This window comes from Syngnathus floridae, chromosome 17, assembly GCF_059516105.1.
Source record: "Syngnathus floridae isolate MCC-2025c chromosome 17, RoL_Sflo_1.0, whole genome shotgun sequence".
NCBI classification, from domain to species: Eukaryota; Metazoa; Chordata; class Actinopteri; order Syngnathiformes; family Syngnathidae; genus Syngnathus; species Syngnathus floridae.
Genome location: NC_142429.1, coordinates 10,096,864 through 10,116,224, shown reverse-complemented (window position 1 = coordinate 10,116,224; position 19,361 = coordinate 10,096,864). Strand labels below are relative to the sequence as shown.

The 19,361-nt window shown below is 41.1% G+C and overlaps 3 protein-coding genes across 7 annotated transcripts in view; 2 read left to right on the top strand and 1 right to left on the bottom strand.

The window, feature by feature from the left end:
- The first annotated feature begins 2,067 nt into the window (after positions 1-2,067).
- rtbdn (retbindin) lies at positions 2,068-5,299 on the top strand. Its single transcript, XM_088358666.1, has 6 exons — positions 2,068-2,237; positions 3,035-3,196; positions 3,277-3,376; positions 3,438-3,566; positions 3,641-3,737; positions 4,448-5,299. The coding sequence occupies exons 2-6, from the start codon at positions 3,037-3,039 to the stop codon at positions 4,799-4,801; spliced, it is 840 nt and encodes a 279-aa protein (XP_088214792.1). The 5' UTR covers positions 2,068-2,237; positions 3,035-3,036; the 3' UTR covers positions 4,802-5,299.
- A 522-nt stretch (positions 5,300-5,821) lies between these two features.
- The window catches only part of hook2 (hook microtubule-tethering protein 2), a 36,892-nt gene continuing 23,352 nt past the window's right edge, over positions 5,822-19,361 (top strand). For all 5 annotated transcript variants that reach the window (XM_088357906.1, XM_088357907.1, XM_088357905.1 and 2 more), the window contains exons 1-2: positions 5,822-6,089; positions 17,495-17,568. The gene's annotated coding sequence lies outside the window, so the exon portion shown is untranslated. The remainder of the gene's footprint in view (positions 6,090-17,494; positions 17,569-19,361) is intronic.
- Positions 8,006-9,714, bottom strand: junbb (JunB proto-oncogene, AP-1 transcription factor subunit b). The gene has a single exon (XM_088358352.1). It carries the CDS (start codon positions 9,420-9,422, stop codon positions 8,442-8,444), a length of 981 nt encoding a protein of 326 aa, XP_088214478.1. The 5' UTR covers positions 9,423-9,714; the 3' UTR covers positions 8,006-8,441.

The window sequence follows — 19,361 nt, the reverse complement described above, 5'->3', positions numbered from 1 at the left end:
ATTATTATCATTATTATTATTATTATTTATTATGTAATGGCGCAGATTAACCACTGGGGGGTGAACTTGAACAACGTTTTTATCCACAGCAATGTCTTTATCCTTTAATGCTATTCAGTGATATTTTAATATTTTAAGTGCATGTTGAATCTTACCCTAAGGGTAAATGTACCTCTAAGTGCATTTTATCATGGCTGGAAAAAAAAAGTTCATTAAGGTATGCTGTGTTTCTCATTCTACTTGATAAATGTCATCGACTGCCAGATGTGTCGTCCACTTCCACCTTTTTCTAATTCCAGATAAATGCCATTGTGGAGAATAGGTCAGTGGAGCACATCAGAGACATTCCAAATGTTGGATATGAATGTCTGTTATTTAGTGAGTCAACAAAGATGGCTGGCAGTGTTTGCCAGCTGAGGGCCAGCCGGAGGCTCCAAGATAGGCCGTGATCGGACTCTGTTAAATGAGAACGACAGCGAGGGCACATATTGAGCAATGACGACCCGCTTTGTCCTCTCTCTCTCGGTTCCCTGAATAGCTCTTGCACAAAGGATATCGTTATTTCTCCTCTAATTACCAGATGGTGAACTGTTTGTCTGCCCCCCCTGCGCTCCTCTGCTCTCACCCGCAGAAATAATGCTGACCCTGTGGAGTTATAAAACAGTCTGCGGGGCCAAAGTGAGCCCGTCTTTCTGATTCTGCTCTTCCTCTGAAATCTATGAGATGAAGTGTTAAAGCTCTTCTCCCCTGAGACCATTATGTTGTCTAATCTCATTAGGATTTAATAGGATAGTGTTGATCATTTTCAGACTATGTTTTACAAACATTTCACACTCCTCTGTGTTACCAGCTGCGTTATAATTTAGATTTTTGGTGACTTTGATCAAAATGGCAGCAGATGTGAAAGAAATCTGGTCAAATATTTTTTAGGTATTTCTAAAGTTCTTGGCATACAAAGGTCTGTCTCTTCATTGCATTTGAACCTATGGAAATTTGTTTCCAGTCATGTAACTTTTGGGTAATAGCACCATTAATTTTTTTTTTTAAAAAAGTATTAAACGAAAAAAATGAAACAAATTAATAATTAACGCACACATTTTTATTTGAAATTATAAACTATCTATTATTTTCTGTATATTCCCAATTTTGTGAAATACAATCTTTCTTTATTTCTAAAAAACTAATTTCAGAAAATATTTTCAGCTCCTTTCATATTTTACAACTGTGGTCATTTCATGGCTTCTCTAGATGAACTCGTCTCATCGCTGCTGGTTTTTTATCACGTTCATCAATCAGGTCCAAATCACATCTCCTGTTTCCCAATCTTTGGTTTTAGGATGCCGTATGTAGGCCACAAGACGCTTTCCATCTGCTCTTCTGTGGCCAAAAGCTTTAGGAAGGGCACTGCTGGAAAGAGAGAACTGCACCAGGGACAGGGATTACCATGGCACACCGGGGCCAAGTGGAGGTGAGATTAAAACCCTCATGAATACAAACAAGTAATGGAAAACACAGTAAAAAAAAAATCCACATTTGCAGTCTCTCAAAATAGAAAGCATAAGCGGGACCTTTAGACCATTGTCGGCAAGATTTCTTGCTCACCTATGTGCATCATGAAGCACGTATTGGGGCTCACGTGGTAAAAATAAATCCATCCTGTGCAATAGGTTTAAGTGAACTCTGATGCTAACCGGAAGGATTTTGCAACACGTCGCATCCTGGCGGCGAGGTCACTTTGTTTAGTTCGACGGAGATTTGTGCCCTCAGCTTAACAGTACGTTAAATCTCACCTGCTCTAACCTTGTCCTGTGGGAAAAGCCGTGACCTCGGTGTTTATGGATGTGCATGTGGATAGAAAAGATTGGAAGACCGGTGTGACTCAGCACCACTTGCGAATGATCCTGATGGGATTTGGGTTGGAGTGGTGCTGAAATAAGAATGTCAACAGGGGGGGATTTCGTTAAACGTCTTCATTGGGAGATTAACAGGGAGCTACTTGGGGTGGGGGAGAGAGAGAGAGAGAGAGAGAGAGCAGAACAGGATGGTGGGGGCGAGTAGGTTGCCGAATGGATGTGAAACGTTCTTCATATAAGCCATTGACGAGCAGTACGCAGCCAGCACGAGGGCAAGAAGCAGGAGCATCTTCAGAAAACAAACAAATAAAAAAAAAAACGTTTGGTCGAGAGGATAAACTCGGGATCTAATCCACTGGAACATATATTCTGAAAAAAAAGCAGGTAAATTTATCTAAGTCTTTTTTATGACTAATAATAATTGTTAAGAAATACTTGTTGCTCTCACAACAACAATATTGTGCATACGTTGGTATTTTAAAAGAGGGGGAAAAAGTGCTGTTGTTATGGGAATATGCATATAGTATATTACGGGTAAAGTGATTTTAAATTTTCAGCAAATGACTAACAAAGTTTATCTCTATTTTTGTGTTGAAAAGTGTGTGATTTTTTTTGCAATTAATGCCAACGTGGCATTAATTATCACCATTATTAATATCATGGATGTTGTTGTCAACCAATACAACGTCAGGGGAAAAAAGAACTTTCCCAAATCATTTCGTATGTATCCAGCTATTATGTTATTTTAAATTCTTCCAGCCTGGAAAACACAAAATGAGCACCATCTTTTTAAGCGTCTATCTCTGACCTTTCCTGAGGCCATGCTGCCCGCTGATTTTTTTTTTTTTTTTTTTTAAATTCGTGTTCGGTAGCCTACACACAGGAGCAGCAGCTTGTCAGATTACACAACTACGCATGTCACCCATCTGATCGCGGTGTCTCAGTCCCACCTAATTAGGCTCACCCTGCTACTAGGTCACCACATGCAGAGCTCACAGCCGGCTGGACGTCTCAGCTACTCTTACTAGAAGAACAACAGGGACAAATTGTACGGAAATTAATGAGACAATTGTTTCAAAATTTGGGGAGAAAAAGAATAAAATCCGAATTGCAGTGACCATATTAAAAAAAAAGCTAGAGGAGCTAAAAAACTCAATTAATTGAATTCTTTATGATCATAGATATGATCATCCTCATGCGCGCTCTTCTGTTGATATGCGGATATTGGACAACTGTGCTGATTGTCGGAATCAGCTCAGAGGGGACGTGTCTTCAAGATGGCAAGCATAAGGCCACACCCAGCCCAGAACCTCACCTGAAGGACTGCACGCTCTATGCAGACAGTGAGTTGCCTCATTAAAAACTGCAAGTGAGACTCCACAGGCACCTTGACTGACAGATGGCTGTTTTTTTTCTCTAACAGATAGTTGCTGCACACAGGAAGACATCCAGGATTTCTCCCATTCTCCCTCTGCCAGCAATCAGAATGAACCCTGGGACAAGTGTGGGCCGCTGAGTCCCGTGTAAGTCTCTGACATATGCAAGCAAACGACATGACTTGCGTAATGACCGTTTCCATCGTAGGTGTGAAGGCTACCTGAAGCGTGTGTCATGTTTCTACCGCTGCTCGCCGGATGCTGCTCGCTGGCCTCATCCCCATCGCCGTACCTACATCCAGGCCGTGCCTCTCTGCCACAGCTTCTGCCGGGATTGGTGAGACAGCCATATATATTGATAAAGTCTTAGCGTTGGTGTGACAATTATTGCATGCCCTTTTTTTTCTGCAGGTTCGATGCGTGCAAAACAGACCTGACATGTGCTCGTAATTGGGCCACGGATCCCAGAGGGCACAACTGCACTGGAACTTGTGTTCAGTATCAGCAGGTAATCAAGAGTGTTTCCCTATATGAACATTTGGTGTATGTTGTAGAAATGACTAATGGCAAAATATTTTGATGGTTGTGTCTATAGTCAGAATAAAACCCAATAGCGCTAATAATGTAAAACACTGCAAAATGTAAGTGGGACTCTAATAGAAAGTTCAAACTACTGTACCAGGTAATGCAACAATGGCTTAGCTCTCTGTGTAAGCCTCAACTAAATAAATAAATAAATAAATAAATAAATAAATAAATAAATAAATAAATAAATAAATAAATAAATAAATAAATAAACAAACAGTTGCTGCCCAAGCAGAAGATGTCAAGGACAGGGCAAAGCCTCTGGAAATTTCTGCTTGCACGGAATAAGCTTTGGCAGCAAAAGATGTGAGCCTGGGGAAGGACTCACTGTTTGTGCGCATGTGTGTCAGGCATGTTAGACAGTCAATGACTTGACATTCTCTTTGTCCTTCAAACATGATGAATATATTCTAGCTTTTCACCTTCTGAACACCTCGTGCACCTCAGTCTTAATCCCTAAACAGATGAGGGGAAGCAGACGTCGAGGTGCTATTGTGCTGTAGGGGAAACACAGATTAGGAATTTGGCAAGAGATGGAAAATAATATCCTGGAGACACAGTTTTTATTTTTATCATTAAAATAATATTTATTTTACCCTCTTGTCAATTTCTTTTTTGTATTCTCCTGCTCAGATGTATCAACATGGCCGAGATCTGTGCGAGAGCCTTTGGGGTGACGCCTTCATGACGGTTGAAGATTCATCTGAAGGGGTCGCAGATGCCGGGGTGAACGGCAACCCCGGCAGCGGTCGCCCGTGTGGCTGCCTGACCCTCAGTCCTTCCGACAAGGATGTGATCTCGGCCCTCCGGGCCCACCAGGATGACCCGGAAGAGCTTGATACCACCAAAACCGGGCTGCCTCCGTATATGTCTCCCTGCCAGACCAAGCTGCCCCCGCAGACGAGGAGCGGCAGGAAGGGGAATTCTGTCCTGCGCAAACGTTCCGTCATAGTGGATGACGGAGAGGGAAGTGGAAGTGGCCTGTAGGAAATAAAAATGAGTCAAAATATTAGAAATAATTGTCTAGCTGTTACTATACAACTTGTATCGAAGTGGAGTTTGGACCACACTCCTCTCACACTGTAGTCAGATGTTCTGAACCAAACTTGTTGTGAGGCCATATTATGCTGTTTGTTTATCATGAAATATTTAAAAGAGAAAAAGTTCACAGCAAGTAAGGGTTTAATGAATCTAAGTGACTGGGATAGAAAGGGTGTGATATGAGAATGAGAGTGGAAAGATATCATTCATATCAGGAGGAAGGTTTAATAATCATATTTCAAATCTGCTGAGCAATTATAGGCTAAATCCACAGAGAGGCCGAGATATTAATATTCTGGTAGCTTGGTCCTCAATGTCCTGTAAATGTTTCTATTCTGATTACAATATGAAACTCCATTAGATGTAGAGTTTTTTTAAGTAATAATTCCCTTAATTGGTGTTGTGTGATTTTCATTTTGTTCTCAATAAAGCCTACCTATCGTACATATTTGGAATGGGCTTCATCTTTCAAAGCATGAAGAGCAATTTTGTTTTTCAGGAACAGACTGACCTAGAGCAGACATGAAAAGGTCTTTTTTTTTTTTCAAGTAGAGGAATTTGGAAGCCTGCGATAGCCCTGACCTGAATTCAAATGGCACAACTGTGGAGTGACCTAAAGAGGGATGAGAAACAGCAATTATTCACAATCTAATAGGATTGGAATGCTTTTGCAGGGAAAAGTGGGGCAATAGGACCACATCAATTGTTTTGTGACAGGTTAGTTATAAGTAACTAAAAAAATCAGAGCACAGAAGTAAAAAAAACAAAAACATTAAGTGCCAGTTAATTCTGAATGCTCGTTCAAAGCTAACATAATATCAAATATACTGATATATAAGACTTGTAACACTGTTAATTTAGCCCAATTGTTTTTTTTAAATATACGTAGTACTTGATTGAGGTGTAACTCACACTTTTACCACTTAGTGGCGCTATAGAAATGCACTACGCGGAACGTCTTTTCCTATTAGTGTAGAGAAGAAGACCGAAACTCGAAATTAAAGTTGAGCATAAGAGTATAATTGTTACTCAGTTAAACTTTAGACACACTTATAAGCAACTTTCAGAACCATTGTTCGTTAATTTACGCCGAATTTAGATTTAAATAATTAAAACGGTTATTTTGGTGACCATACCGTAGCATTTTGTGCTACGTTAGCATGTTGAAGAGAAGAGGACATCCTGTTCCTGCCAATCCCAATAAAACAAGATGTGGTTAACAAAGGGCCGGAAGGTAGGAACATTCCCTTCATCCGTTGAGACAGAGGTCATAAAATCTATCACCAAAAGTTTATCTAAACTTTTTCTAAATAATGTACAATGTGGGTGGATCCAATGATGTATGCTGTTTTACTATTTATCCACTAGATGGCAGTAGAACCCTTCAAAACGCTTTTTTTTAAGCTATGGCTTTCTCTGCGTATCAGCTGTTTATGTTCTAGGTCACAATACAGTACAAATAATACATTAAATATTCAGACGTGGGCACGTTTCAAATATATGCTGGATCAGAGCCATTACTATGCAGTGTGAGTGTATTTAATCATACTCGTCATCCCTACAGCCTCATTTTACTATCATTCTGCAGAAGCTCAAATGAGAATGTATTATTTACCTACATACTGTACAGATTATATAACTTTAACAATAGACCAAGACCAAACTCGATATCTGTTATATGATGACAATATGCGGGTATATGTAATACAATGTTGTGTTTGGTTATGCAGATAGCAACAGCCGGGTCTGCGTGTCTGTGGGAGAAAAAAAAAAAGAGAGAGACTCGCGGAGAGGAAACTAAACCCACCCAGAGCTTTTCAGACGTCACTGTTCACATCACAGATGTTCCCACACAGTCGGTGTGGGTTGTGGGCCGAGGCGTGCAGAACGCCACTGAGGCTTTAATTGGCTTTTTTTTCCTTTTTAGTGCGCATTATGATCACGTCAGCCCGTCTTGTGCGTAAATTGAGCCCCCGCCACCAAGACGGTGACACTTTATCTTTTATTTCGAGTGGGAGATGATAGTGCCATTTTCTGATCGCAATCGACACACTGGAGGCGACCTATTTACGGTTAATTGCGTGCTAAATTTGGTCCGAGTGCGTAAACCCACTTCCTTTACATGTTTTTGACAAAAATGGGAAAATAATCTCGAAAAAGAGAAGTTGTGTGGGCGGCCTGTTTCCACATGCGTGACAAAAATAACTTGGTATTAAGGGAATATTTAAATATGTTCTAAAAGTTTCCTCTTTAAAATAATTTGAGGGTGAACGTTTTGTGTTAGTGTCTTTTAAAGTAACTATTAGAGACTACTCCATCCGTGTTTTGCTTTTCTTCCATTACGAGGACGGAAATACCCCGGGGTCAGTTTATATGCTAAGCTTCTCCTGGCCAACTGTCCCTGAAGCTGTTCTGGTATCTTATTTTAGCTTCAGTTGTCTTGCAATGTATATAAGCATAACTCCATGCAGGAGATTCATTGAGGGTCGTGTCCTAATTTATTCCAAGATGCTTGTCTGTGAGTATTACTCATCCACGGGACTCCCCCACCCCACCCTAGCCCACAATATAATCTCGCTTTGAGAACCATTTTTGTCTTGCCGCGCATATTTGTGCACTGACGCGTGCACCATCATTGTCGTTCTTGGCTGCGTGCGCTTCTCCAAGCATCCACGCAGATGCTCATGTAGGATCCGGACGCCCACTCATGCCTGATGCCATGCCAAGTGGTGAGGCGCCTTCAAAAGCCCAGGCATTCCTAAAAGTCCTAGTCACCCCCCACCCATCTGCGGTAAATTACCTCTGACCCTAAATGGGGTTAACGGAAGTGTCAGCCATCAAACTAAAAGCTACTATTAAATATTGAATGATTAGCTTTATAGTTTTTGCTTGTGTTGTGCCATCATGGGTGTTAATTTTTTTTTTTTTATGATCGCATCTGTCCACTTTTAATTAATTTCAGCATAGACAATTAACCGTCACATTTAAACCCACGCACGATTGAGTCGAACTCAGATCTCTGCTAACCACCATGATGCCCTCATCATAAACCAAAATTAGCCTTTTAGTAGACTCCAATTACCGTGTGTGTTTTTTTTTTTTGCGGCCCCAAAGATGCTAGTATGTTTCCCTTAAAACAACAACAACACATTGTTATCATGTTTTTGAGACGCTTTACTTAAATACACATCACACATAAAAAAGACATTGTAAACATTGGACATAGTTAGTTTGCCTGGATCAACCAGGACAAACAACAATAATTTACACAAAGAATATTATGCAGCATTGGATGACAATATCATCAATGGCAAATATACAAAGACATATTGATAACCGATTTCTGCCATTTAGTAAACCAGAATAAGGGCATCTTCTCTCAGTGTTTGCCCAATGCTGCGCTGATGAAGTGTTGAATGGTTCTTTGTGGGGTGTCCAGCATCCGGAAGTACCATTTCAATCAGTCTTTTTGCACAACACAGACACAACATAGTTGTTTACGAAGGCCCGCTGCTGCCCTCGTGTTGTTGCGCACAATACGACTCCAGTGTTATCACCTTAAAGTCACTCGTTTTGCAGTCTGTGTTTAAAATGCTTCCATCTTGCTCGTGAGCATCAGCTGGCAGCCGCTGCTCACATGCGTCAAGACTTTCCGTTTGAGCTGGGCCACCTGGTCCCGGAGTACCGAAGCCGTGTTGGACAGGCCGGCGTTGTCGCTCTTGAGACCTTTCACCTTCTCCTCCAGGCGAGCGATGCGCTCCAGTTTGCGCCGCCGGCACTTGGTCGCCGCCAGTCGGTTCCTCAGCCTCTTGCGCTCCGCTTTGATCCTCTCCTGGGTCTCCAGGTTGATAGGAGACATAGGAGGCGAGCCGTCGCTGCTCAGGAGGTCCGGCACGGTTTGCGGTTCCTCTTTGAGAGCAACGAGGCGCTGCGGATGGAGCCCAGAACCCGGGTGGTGGTTCTGGAAAGCGCCGTGCACGGAGGTCTGAGGGTGGTTCTGCTGGTGGGGCGGCAGGTAGCTGATGGTGGCTGTGGGGTAGCTGGAGGCTGAAGAGAGTCCGGTGTTCGGGCAGTAGGCGTTCAGCGTGGTGTAAATGGGCGGTTCGGGTTGCAGTCCCGAGCCGAACACACTAGGGGCCGCTTGCGAGCATGTGTTAACTCCGCTGCCGCCGATGGAGGAGACCGAATGAGGCATTTGGTTCATCTTGTGCAGCTCATCCAAAGCTTTTACGAAGCCCTCCGCGAAGCCCTCCTGCTCATCGGTGATGCCCCGATTGTAGAAGTACTGCCCCGGGGTCGGGCTGGTGATGACACCGTTACTGTTTTGGATGATAAGCCTCTCGAGCTCTGGGGACGCGAGCTTCAGGGTCCCAACGTCCTGCTGCCCCCCCTGGTAGGGGTCCGAGTCGGCCCTCAGGTGCGATTTCAGGTTGCGATAGGGCTCTGTCAAGTTCAAATTCATATTCTGCTTTAGCAGCTTGTAGTCGTGCATTGCGGCGTCTGAGTGGCCATATGCCGACAGAAAAGAGTCATCATGATAAAAAGGTTGTTCCATCTTTGTGGACATAAAGTCGGGAAAGTAAGCTTACCGGCTTGCTTATTGAAACAGTCTCAACAAATGTCAAGAGTCAGCAGAGCATCAATTCGTCTTGTCAACAGTGTCCCAAGATCAGAAACTATCACTCCAACAGAAAAAATGAGTGAAAGTCCAACAAATCAAGACGGGTTCCTTTTGAGTCTGCTTGCTAATTTCTCCTCGCGCCTGATAAGTCCCAGAAAAAAAACTTGCAAACTCCAGTGACGACGCGTACGCGTTGCTGCGTGTGAAGGTGTGTGCAGTCGGCTTCATAGCGCACATTTTATATAGCCATGGACACACGCTTGCTGCCAGGGAGCTGCAGCCTTCTGATTGGCCAGGTTCCCCGGAGACCACGCCCCCGCCAGTGACGCAGATGCCAGGAAAGAGCGACTGTAAATAAGCCTGTAGGCAAGACAGCACTCGGCGGAGGCATGTCTGCGGACACTCATAAATACAGACCTTTTACTTCATTTATAACTTTAATTTAACAATTTGGGTATTTAATGTAGCTCTTTTGACAAGGAACCGCTGGTAGAATCAATCCTAATTCAATTTTGCCTCTTAATTTGAGCACATCGCTGTTAAAGAGCAATCACATAAAAAAATGTTTTATAGCTTAATCTTTTATAGCGGTTTTCTTGTTTGACACTAATTATATGAACGTTCACTAAAAACCTGAGTGATGCGTTGAAATTTCATATTGGCTTCTGTGGAGGAAGTCCTCATACCTAATATGGGCATGAGTGACGTAGTAGTTCCCCTCCGGGAGAACCGGGAACCCACTCCCACTAGGACTGCATTCCTGCTTTTGTGCCATCCATGTGCAACTCGGGAAGGGACTTTCTGGATAAGCAGGGAGGGGAAAAAAACGATTCGGATCTCAATTTTGTTTACTAAGCGAGAGGAATGAAGATTTACTTGGTAATGAAGTTGCTGTGGATTAAATGCCAACCCTAAATCAATGTGTTTTGGAGAAAGTGGATCAGTTTTATTACTTGGTAGCCTATATAATAAATATAATATAATATGTATAGCAGCCCATATAATATGTATAGCAGCAAAACAATACTTATACAATAATATGGTTTGTAAGGTCTTTGTCCTTTTTATCTGATTGGCCCATTTCACTAAGATTATATGCGGTTGTGTTTCTTTTTGCACACAATGCACAGTGAAAGTATAGTGCACCTGTCTTTGCTGTCGTGAAGGAAATCTTTGTCTGGTCGATGTAGTTCGTCAAAGTCCCACACAAACACAGACAAATACCCCCATCGATGTAGATTGTATCCGTGTTCAGACAAAACATGTCAGGTGGCATGCTTTGCTCTGGCTGCGTCTAAATCTTCTGGCTGAGGAATTAATCTCCGTTTTTGTTCTGATGTCAGCTGCACAGGAAAATGATTTATTTTATTTATTTATGGTTATCTCCAAAAAAACATTTTGCCCTTGAAACTCTCGAGGAGCTCAAATTTATCATCTGGAAAAAAGGGTGGTAGTATAATTATAAGACTATATTGCTTCAGTATAATTATGATACACCAGTAATGTACATTTCTTTCATTAGATCTAATTATACCTTTTTAATTATTATAATTCTCTGTCTTCACTGTGGTTCTATTACCGGATTGTGAGCCATAGATGACTCAATTTAGTGAGTTTTACGTTACCAAAAATGGTTTATTGCCGTATAATGGCATATGATAGCAGCATTATAATACAACTATATTTTTATAGCGCATTTTACTACTACTACTATCGCATATCATTTTAATATACATATCGGCTCGTGAGAGAGAGAGCACATACTTGTCTCATCATAGATGTTGACAACTCACACTAAGCCTCTGCCAAGAAAAAAAAGCCAGCATAATCTCTGCGTTATCATGCAAAACTTGTATGAGCACGGCGCACTCTAATGAGTAATTTGAGCTCCGATGTACGATAGCCCGCAACACGCAGAAGAAGACTTCAAGCCTCGCCATCAATATTGCAAAACCACTAACTGGATGATCAAGTGTCACCATTGTGCTGGCCAGAGACTTGAGTCATTGCAACTTTGACTTCTGTCGACTCCAATGACTGTTTTGATGACTTGTGACTTGACAAAAAGAGCTCAGACTCAAGTTGGACTTAGAAGTTACTTTTATTTTTTACTTGACTTGAGTCATGACTTGACAGTTTGTTTTAAAGTTACAATGTGCAGTTCGTTTATTTATTTATGTATTTATTCATTTTTATTCATTTATGCGCTTTTTATTTAGCATAGTGCGATACAAAGTTCAGGTCGCTAGCAACTGTCAGACTTCAACTTCCAAATAAAAGCAGCCCATCGATCTCCTTGTTTGCTTAATCTTGGCTTTTCTACTTTTGGCAGTCAGACGGATTCTGTTATCACGCTTAGACCTCGTCGGAGTCCTCCCAATAAAACAGAGGTTAGCAAAAAATCGAAATAACAATATTCTCAATACAACTTTATTCTTCCTCTCTCCCCATGATTGATAATAACGGCGTGAAGAAATTGTCCGGTATTCACCAAGACTATTTTAATTCTATTCCTCCTTGCCAGTATCCATGGGAATATGGATAAACAGAAAAAAAAACAACACATTTCCTGGCAATGTTGTGCATCCACTTTGCCACCTCCCTCATAAACGCTATTCTCTGTGCAGCTGTTCGTTTCAGCCGCCGCTCCACTCTGCTGGGGTTGAGCTTTTATTCAGCGTTGCGGTAGAGGTTGACCACAGTCCCAGTGACATTTTGGCAAAGCACATTATATAGTCCAGAGTGGTGAGTGTTTACGGGAACACTCATGCAGTGGCATCTTGCCATCATGCCAAATGTTAGTCAAAAACACTCATATTAGCTAAGCTGTGTGAGAAACAGTGGCAGATGTATACGCTGTGTTATGGATTCATGAGTAGAGCTGTTTGTTTTCCAGAAACAACACAGGAGAGCTTCAAATTCAAGTCCAAACATTGACATGTGGCGTATCATTGGAAGACTTATCAGGTTTCAGCTTTTTGTGAAAACAAAAATTGGGCCTGACATCTTAGTCACATCATGATTAGTCATAGACTGTTTAGATTTAGAGATGCTCTGTATGGACCAGTATAGAATTCGCTCCGAGTTCTGCTTTCTTTGTCTGCAGACATTGTGGGTTGTTCCTCCGGGATTTTGTGTTGACCTCTTTTTGTTTTTTTTGGTTGGGGGTGAGATTCATAAAGATTCAAGGCAGATTTGCTTTTAACTCATTCATGCCATTGACGATTATAGACGTGAATGAGTTAAGAGTGAGCATCACATGGATGACTGACAAAACAATTAAAAGTTACCTGGACCTATTCTTATGTTAGCATGGGAACGGCAAGCCCCGAAGTTGGAAGTACGATAAATCAAAGCGCACTTGTACTGTATGTAACCTCAAAAAAAGCATATGACTTTTTGGGTGGAGTATTCTTCACCGTTATCTTTACCACATGTTCACAGAGGGAGGAGAAAACATTGATTTATTAAAAATGATTAACTGCAAGAGTATCCTTTTGTTTCCATGATTTCATTTGTCATCTGATAAAAATGTGGGCTGTACATTTTATGTGTGACTCCCAAAAATGAAGACTTGATAAGATAGATATACATTTGCAAAACAATTTTTTTATTATTATTAATTTAATTCAACCTTAGCTTGTCTTAATAAAAATGTTATACTCTTTTATCACTAAAATTTTTTATTTCAAAGTCTATTTGTCAAAATTATAGTACCCCCTAAATTTTTTTAATTAACTATATTTTGTTTGCTGCATTATTGCATTTATTATACCACACAAAGAAATGATTCACACACACAATCAAGGGAATAATATCAACATAGTTGACATTGAGCAATTGAGTGCCTTGCTCAAGGGCAACTAATCTCAGTTGTCTGTTTTTCACAAATGAGATTCTGACTATTTGCAGACCTGAGGTCAAAACCACTCAGTCAATCTGACAATGCACATTTTTCATTCCTAATCTCACCAATACTCACAAAATCACACTTTCTTTTTTTTTTGCCCTCGTGGATTCTGCCTTTAACACAGCAGAACTTCACAATGAGGTGCTTGTGCTGGAGATTGAGCTTTCCTCACCTCCTCCACTCAAACCGTCCCATTGTGCGCCTCGCCACCTCTGCACAACTCGTCTTTTGTCAGGCAGCATCGCGCCTGTCGTCTGCTTCTTCGCAACGCTGAGCCCCTTCCCTTCATCAAGAAGACTCCGTCCATGTGACTCAGAGCTACGCAGGCACAACCGAGGCCAGCCAGAGGTCAAAGCTCACGCTTCGCTTCATAGTCTCTCCCCCCCTCCTGACCTTCCCAACTCCAGCAAACACCCACTCAGCAGAAAAGAGCAGCGGGTTATAGAGGGCCGAGCAAGGAGAAAGAGAAAGACGTGCTCAGTCTTGATGAGGTTTGTTTGCGAAGCGCCCTCTTGACGGAAAGCCTGACTCCTTCATTTAGACATAATGGGGCCTCTCAAGCGTGCACTGTCTTGGCTGGTCTCCTTTGTGAATATGGTCACTTTAGTGCCAGGCCTATTAATAGAGCCATCCATCATCGTCGACATCACCAACACCACATGATGTTGCGGTTTATACCGTATTAACCCGGGACCACCGACTTATCGAATCTACCAAAGGTCAACTACCGAAAAACCTCATTCACTCTTCATGTGGCATTCATTTGAAGGCTAAAGTTCACCAAGGTCTCCGATTTGAGATGCTCGGCCGACTTCAAGTCTGGCATGCGTTAGCGGTACATCAAATACCACGTGATAGCGACGATATGATTATTTTTGGCTGCGCAATCTGCCTCGATATTTTAAGGAATGGAAATTAAGGGCGACATAGTTATCCCTTGATATTTCTCATCATATTAGCATCAACGCAAGGTTTTATTTAGTTAACCGAACTGAATTATCATATGGTCGTAGCATCAGTGATATATATATTAGAGACGGTGGAATAAAATTATATCTAGAGAGAGAGAGAAAGAGAGAGAGCAGCTTCGACTGTGTCCAAATGAGCTGTTAAAATTTGCATCTGTGACTAATCAAATCATATGCAGTCACATTTTGGTTCAAGCAGGCATTTTTTTTTTATTGTAGGGATCTTCCCAGAAAAACATGCAGGCTTGAAACACGCTGTTCACACTGTGGTTCCATGAGCCACTTTCTCATTTCTGCCAAAGGTATAGTGGTAAAGTAGCCTGCTGAGTAGCACTTTTTTTTTTTTTTAATTTTCACCCACTGTGCTACCCGTTGCGCTCGGTTTTCGCTAACTAGTGAGCCCGGAATAGCCTATGGAATTAGTCAGACAGGTGACCTTACAATAAGGTGTGACAAAGGTATTGAGAAATAGGAAAACTTTCTTTTCAAACCATTTCAGTTACTTCTTCCTTCATTCTTGGATGATTAGAAACCTGAGGATGAGGCTAAAGTGATTAATTGACTGGTTGGCATGAGAGGACAGTTGCATGATCTTTACTAAGTTTCAAATTGGATGACATAAAATTCTCTTCTGAAGATTTTACTGGCAAATAAAAATTGCACTTGGATTCCTACAGTCTTGTAAAATCTGCACACATTTGATTCCAGCCCATGTGCCAAGGAACTGTGGGATGTTGCTCTTCTCAGTTGTAGTTTGGCTCAGTTACATAAGCAAAGCTGCTGTGGTTTCATGACGTGCCATATGGTCCAAAAAGTTCTTTTGACGCTAACCATCTAAGTGATGTCAGAACTTAAAAGAAGTTCCACTTTTTGGATTTGTTTGTGTCAACCCAACCTGAGCGTTGATTGCGCAACTCTTCAATTCGGATGTGGTGGTTTAGTAATGACGTATCAGCGAACCCAAAAATTTTTTTGCTCATTATTTTGGATGAGTCATTTTAATGTCGCACAACTAAAACGTCATACGAAAAACGTTTGTAACACTGTCACAAATTATTTTCTTGTCGTTTATTGTCTGTGGTGTGTTTCATCTCATTGTCTGCTGTACTTCTTGTTTCTATGCTGGTGGCTGTCCAAAATAACATCTGCCAGACACGAAGGTGGGGCAGCATGAGTGTAGCAAGTCGAGCAACCCTTCCCATGACAGATATTAATGATGGGGTAAGACCTTGAAAAGTCTGACGTCATCCATCATTTGCATAAAAAGTAGAAGGTCTGAGATGATGACTAGACAGTGAGTCTGAAAAACAAATATGCCGTAAGTTCATCATGGAGTTCATGTCTTGAATCAGATTTTCTGCTGTTTTTAATAATACCAAAAAAAGTGCAGCTTCAGCAGTTTCTGTCATTAAAAAAAAAAAAAAAGACGTTCTCATATTTTTGTCGGTGTCTGCAATTCTAGTCGAGCCCCGGGGGAGTCTCGGCGTGATCCCGAGCCAAGTGCCATGCCCAATGCCCAGAACCTTGTGAATCTTAAACAAGCCTAGACACGAACGCCCTGGAGCAAATCATTGCCCGTAAATCACGCACATACTTTATCCACTCACCCTTTGCTTACATGCACAAACATTATTGCTCCCTTGCCTGCGTATATGTAAATGCCTTTCCCTGCTTACCGATTGTTGTTTTGTTTCTTTTTTTTTTTCAGCCGACAGTTATTGTTTGTGCACTCTGGCAAGCATATTTTGTGGGATGCTGGCATGCAGAGAAACCACAGGCGCCAACACTATTAGCAGTTTTGGTTTCTCACAAAGTACACTAATTACCAGACTAGACTCGCAAGGTGTATATTAAAAGCAGCGGTCTCATTTTGTTTGATGAACCAGCAGGAACTTGACATTCAACTAAGAGTCAATGTTTTAATTTAATTTATTTTAATTTAATTTAATTTTATTTTATTTTATTTTATTTTATTTATTACCTGAATGAGCACTGCAGCTTACTGGAAGCGATCAAACAAAATACTACAACTTGAACTTTGTCTTTAATTTTTAGACATATCAAAATTTGTGTTGTGTTCCTATGGTTCAAGTCAAGAACAAACAACATCTCTCTCACGTGTCAGATCTGAAAGTTTGGACTTACTCATCTTCACAGTGCCTGTCAAACAGTTCACCGCTTTGTCATTCCTCATCACTGTGTCAAATACAAAGGCGTCCTCATTTCTGAACACTTATGGCGCCATCATAAAAAACAAATTCTCACGCCACAGCTTCACATTTTTGCCACTCGTGATCTCAAGAGCTCATGTTTTGTTGTGCATGTTAAATGGGGATTTTTTGTCGAATGTTTCACTGTAAGGTGCAAGGACAGAAATAACTAAGCAATGCCTGGCAGGTATGGATGCTGGCATCCATAATGACACCGGCCTTGTGAGTGAAGAGGCTCTTCTAAAAAGCAGAGCAGGTGGATGTGTAGGTGGTCTGCCGCTAGCATTCTCACTCCACGCAAAACATGCATTATTGCAAATATTGGACATTTTCTTTTGCACACCTTAACGCCGTTCATGTGCACACAGCATAAATTAAAAGTACTGCTTAGCCTCGGAGCACACTGTAGACCTAAACACTTTATTTATTTATTATATTTATTTGATTATTTCATTACATATATTTATTTATTATATTTATTTATATTATAGTTATATTAGTTAACAAAGTAAGGGTCTGTCAACTTTCACTTCTGGTGTGAGTAATTGCAAAAGTCAACACTGAGTAAGACCACTATCCATTCATCAGACATTTGGCTTTGGCACAGCATTAAATATAGGCCTGTGTTTCAGTTTGAAATGAAAAAAAAAAAAAGAAGCTTATTTGCAGTCGCTTTGCTTCATCAGCATCCGAATCTAACAGTTTGCACTTACTTACTGGAGGACTGTCACATCACTTAAATGTGTGTGTGTGTTCAACCTCGTTTGATGTTGCAAGTCACCTCTGCCAAGCTCATGAGTGCTCCAACCCTGACTCAGAATCACTTTTATGATCGTGATTACATGAACACATGTTTGCAGGTTGAAAAGTCATTTGGATGTTTATAAGACTTGACTAAGTAGTCTTTTTTTTCTTTTTGCTTACTGACAGCAAAGTAATGTCAAGTTGATTGCAGACCCACAAGCAGATGTGACTTTCTGCTGACCGGAGTGAAAGCAAACACGGTAAAGTTTTCTTCTTTTCTCCACCTATCTTAACAAATATGTACTCACATGTTCTTTTTTTACTAACACAATAGAGGAGAGTTAACACATGTCAGTAATGGGGTCACGCCCCCGTCTTTATTATGAACAGTTTGTTTCATCCAACCACACCTTAAAAAGCACCTTCAGGGACATTTTTAATACTTTCTCACACTCATAGACTGGCACAAGAACACTTGAGATTATCCACAAGCAAGGTAAAACATGCCAGAGTTAAGAACTGCCATTTTTCTGTAGTACAGGTTGTACAGGGTCTGTTTTTGTGACTTTGTTACATAAAGTTAATAGATACACCCTTGTTCAGATTCCAAGTCATAAAATAGATTTTTAAATGTCACATTAATGTGATCTATAGACTGTACAACTCAATATAGTTACAAAATAAATTGTGGAAATAAACATGAATGAAATCACGTGATTGCATAAGTGTGCACACCCTCATGTGTGATGTTCAGGATTAACCAATCGCATTCAAACTCATGTTAAATGGGAGTGACCATTTAATTGGTTAATTCTGAACACAACCACATCACAGTTATATGAGGGTGTGCACACTTATGCAATCACGTGACTGACACCCGCCCCCATTGAAAGTACTTCTTATTGAGCCCTTTTTCTTGTCCAATACAAAACTTTAACTGAATGGCTTCAACAAAAAAGAAATACAACTGGAAAGGCTCAGTCAGAATCTTTACCAAGATCGTAATTTACACCAGACTTTGCAAAAATATTGCTGAACTAAAACAGTTTTTGAAAAATGACTTGTGTCTGCTCTGCCGCTCCAGCAAATGTTCTTTGTATGTAAGTATTTATCTCCATACAGTATGGGAACAATCTTCTTGTTGTTATGTAAGGCGTCCATCTTTTACAGCATGCACCTGTGGAAGAACTCTCTCTCTTAATAAATTCAAAGCGCCTTCTTCTGATCAGAGGCACCATATGCATGGGCAGCGTTTCACACAGATGCGTTCGTGACTCCAACCACTTAAACAAGCATGTGTACCCAGCAGGTGCCTCTTCTACCCTCTTTGTGGTAAATTGCTCCTTTTTGCTCCACTTTTTTTTTTATATCTGCCCACTTTTCTCCCAGAGAGGGAAAAAAAAAAAGTCTCAGCCACGCGCCCACATGTGCGTATCAATCAAACGGGATTACAGAGGAGCAAGACATCCTGAGGCGAATCATCTGTAAGATCAAAACTAATTACATCGCTGGAGTCTTTTTACATAGGTCGGCGCTCTCGTTCGGAGCGGAGCGATAAAAAGACTTTTGAAAGCATCAAGCACGTGTTCTTGGCAGCGGGGAGGAAGCCGTATTGAATCTTTACACTATCATTTGCGAACACATTCCAGTCATCTCCGCTGACTGTGGTATGTATCAAACCGCCATGTCCTTCCTTTCAGATAACACTTCCTGTGCCGCTGAGAGGTCGAGAGGATGTTAATCACATCCTATGGTTTGAATTTGGATTCGACTATTTGTATTGATAAACAAATGAACATCATTTCCTACTTCTGCTTTTCCAATTTTGCAAGTGGTGTGTAGTTCGGAAATTCTTCACACTGTCAAATGTCATTTCAAATTGAATAGTCAATTTTGATAGTTACTCGATATATTTATTCGGTTCTCAGTCGGGGTCACCTGCGTCACTGAATCGGCGGTAGGATGGAGGAAGAAACAAAGAACAGGCAATGCTGGTCAACAATCTGGCAGACCTTGAGACAATCGGGCCCGCGTGGCAGGCGGCAGATAGGCA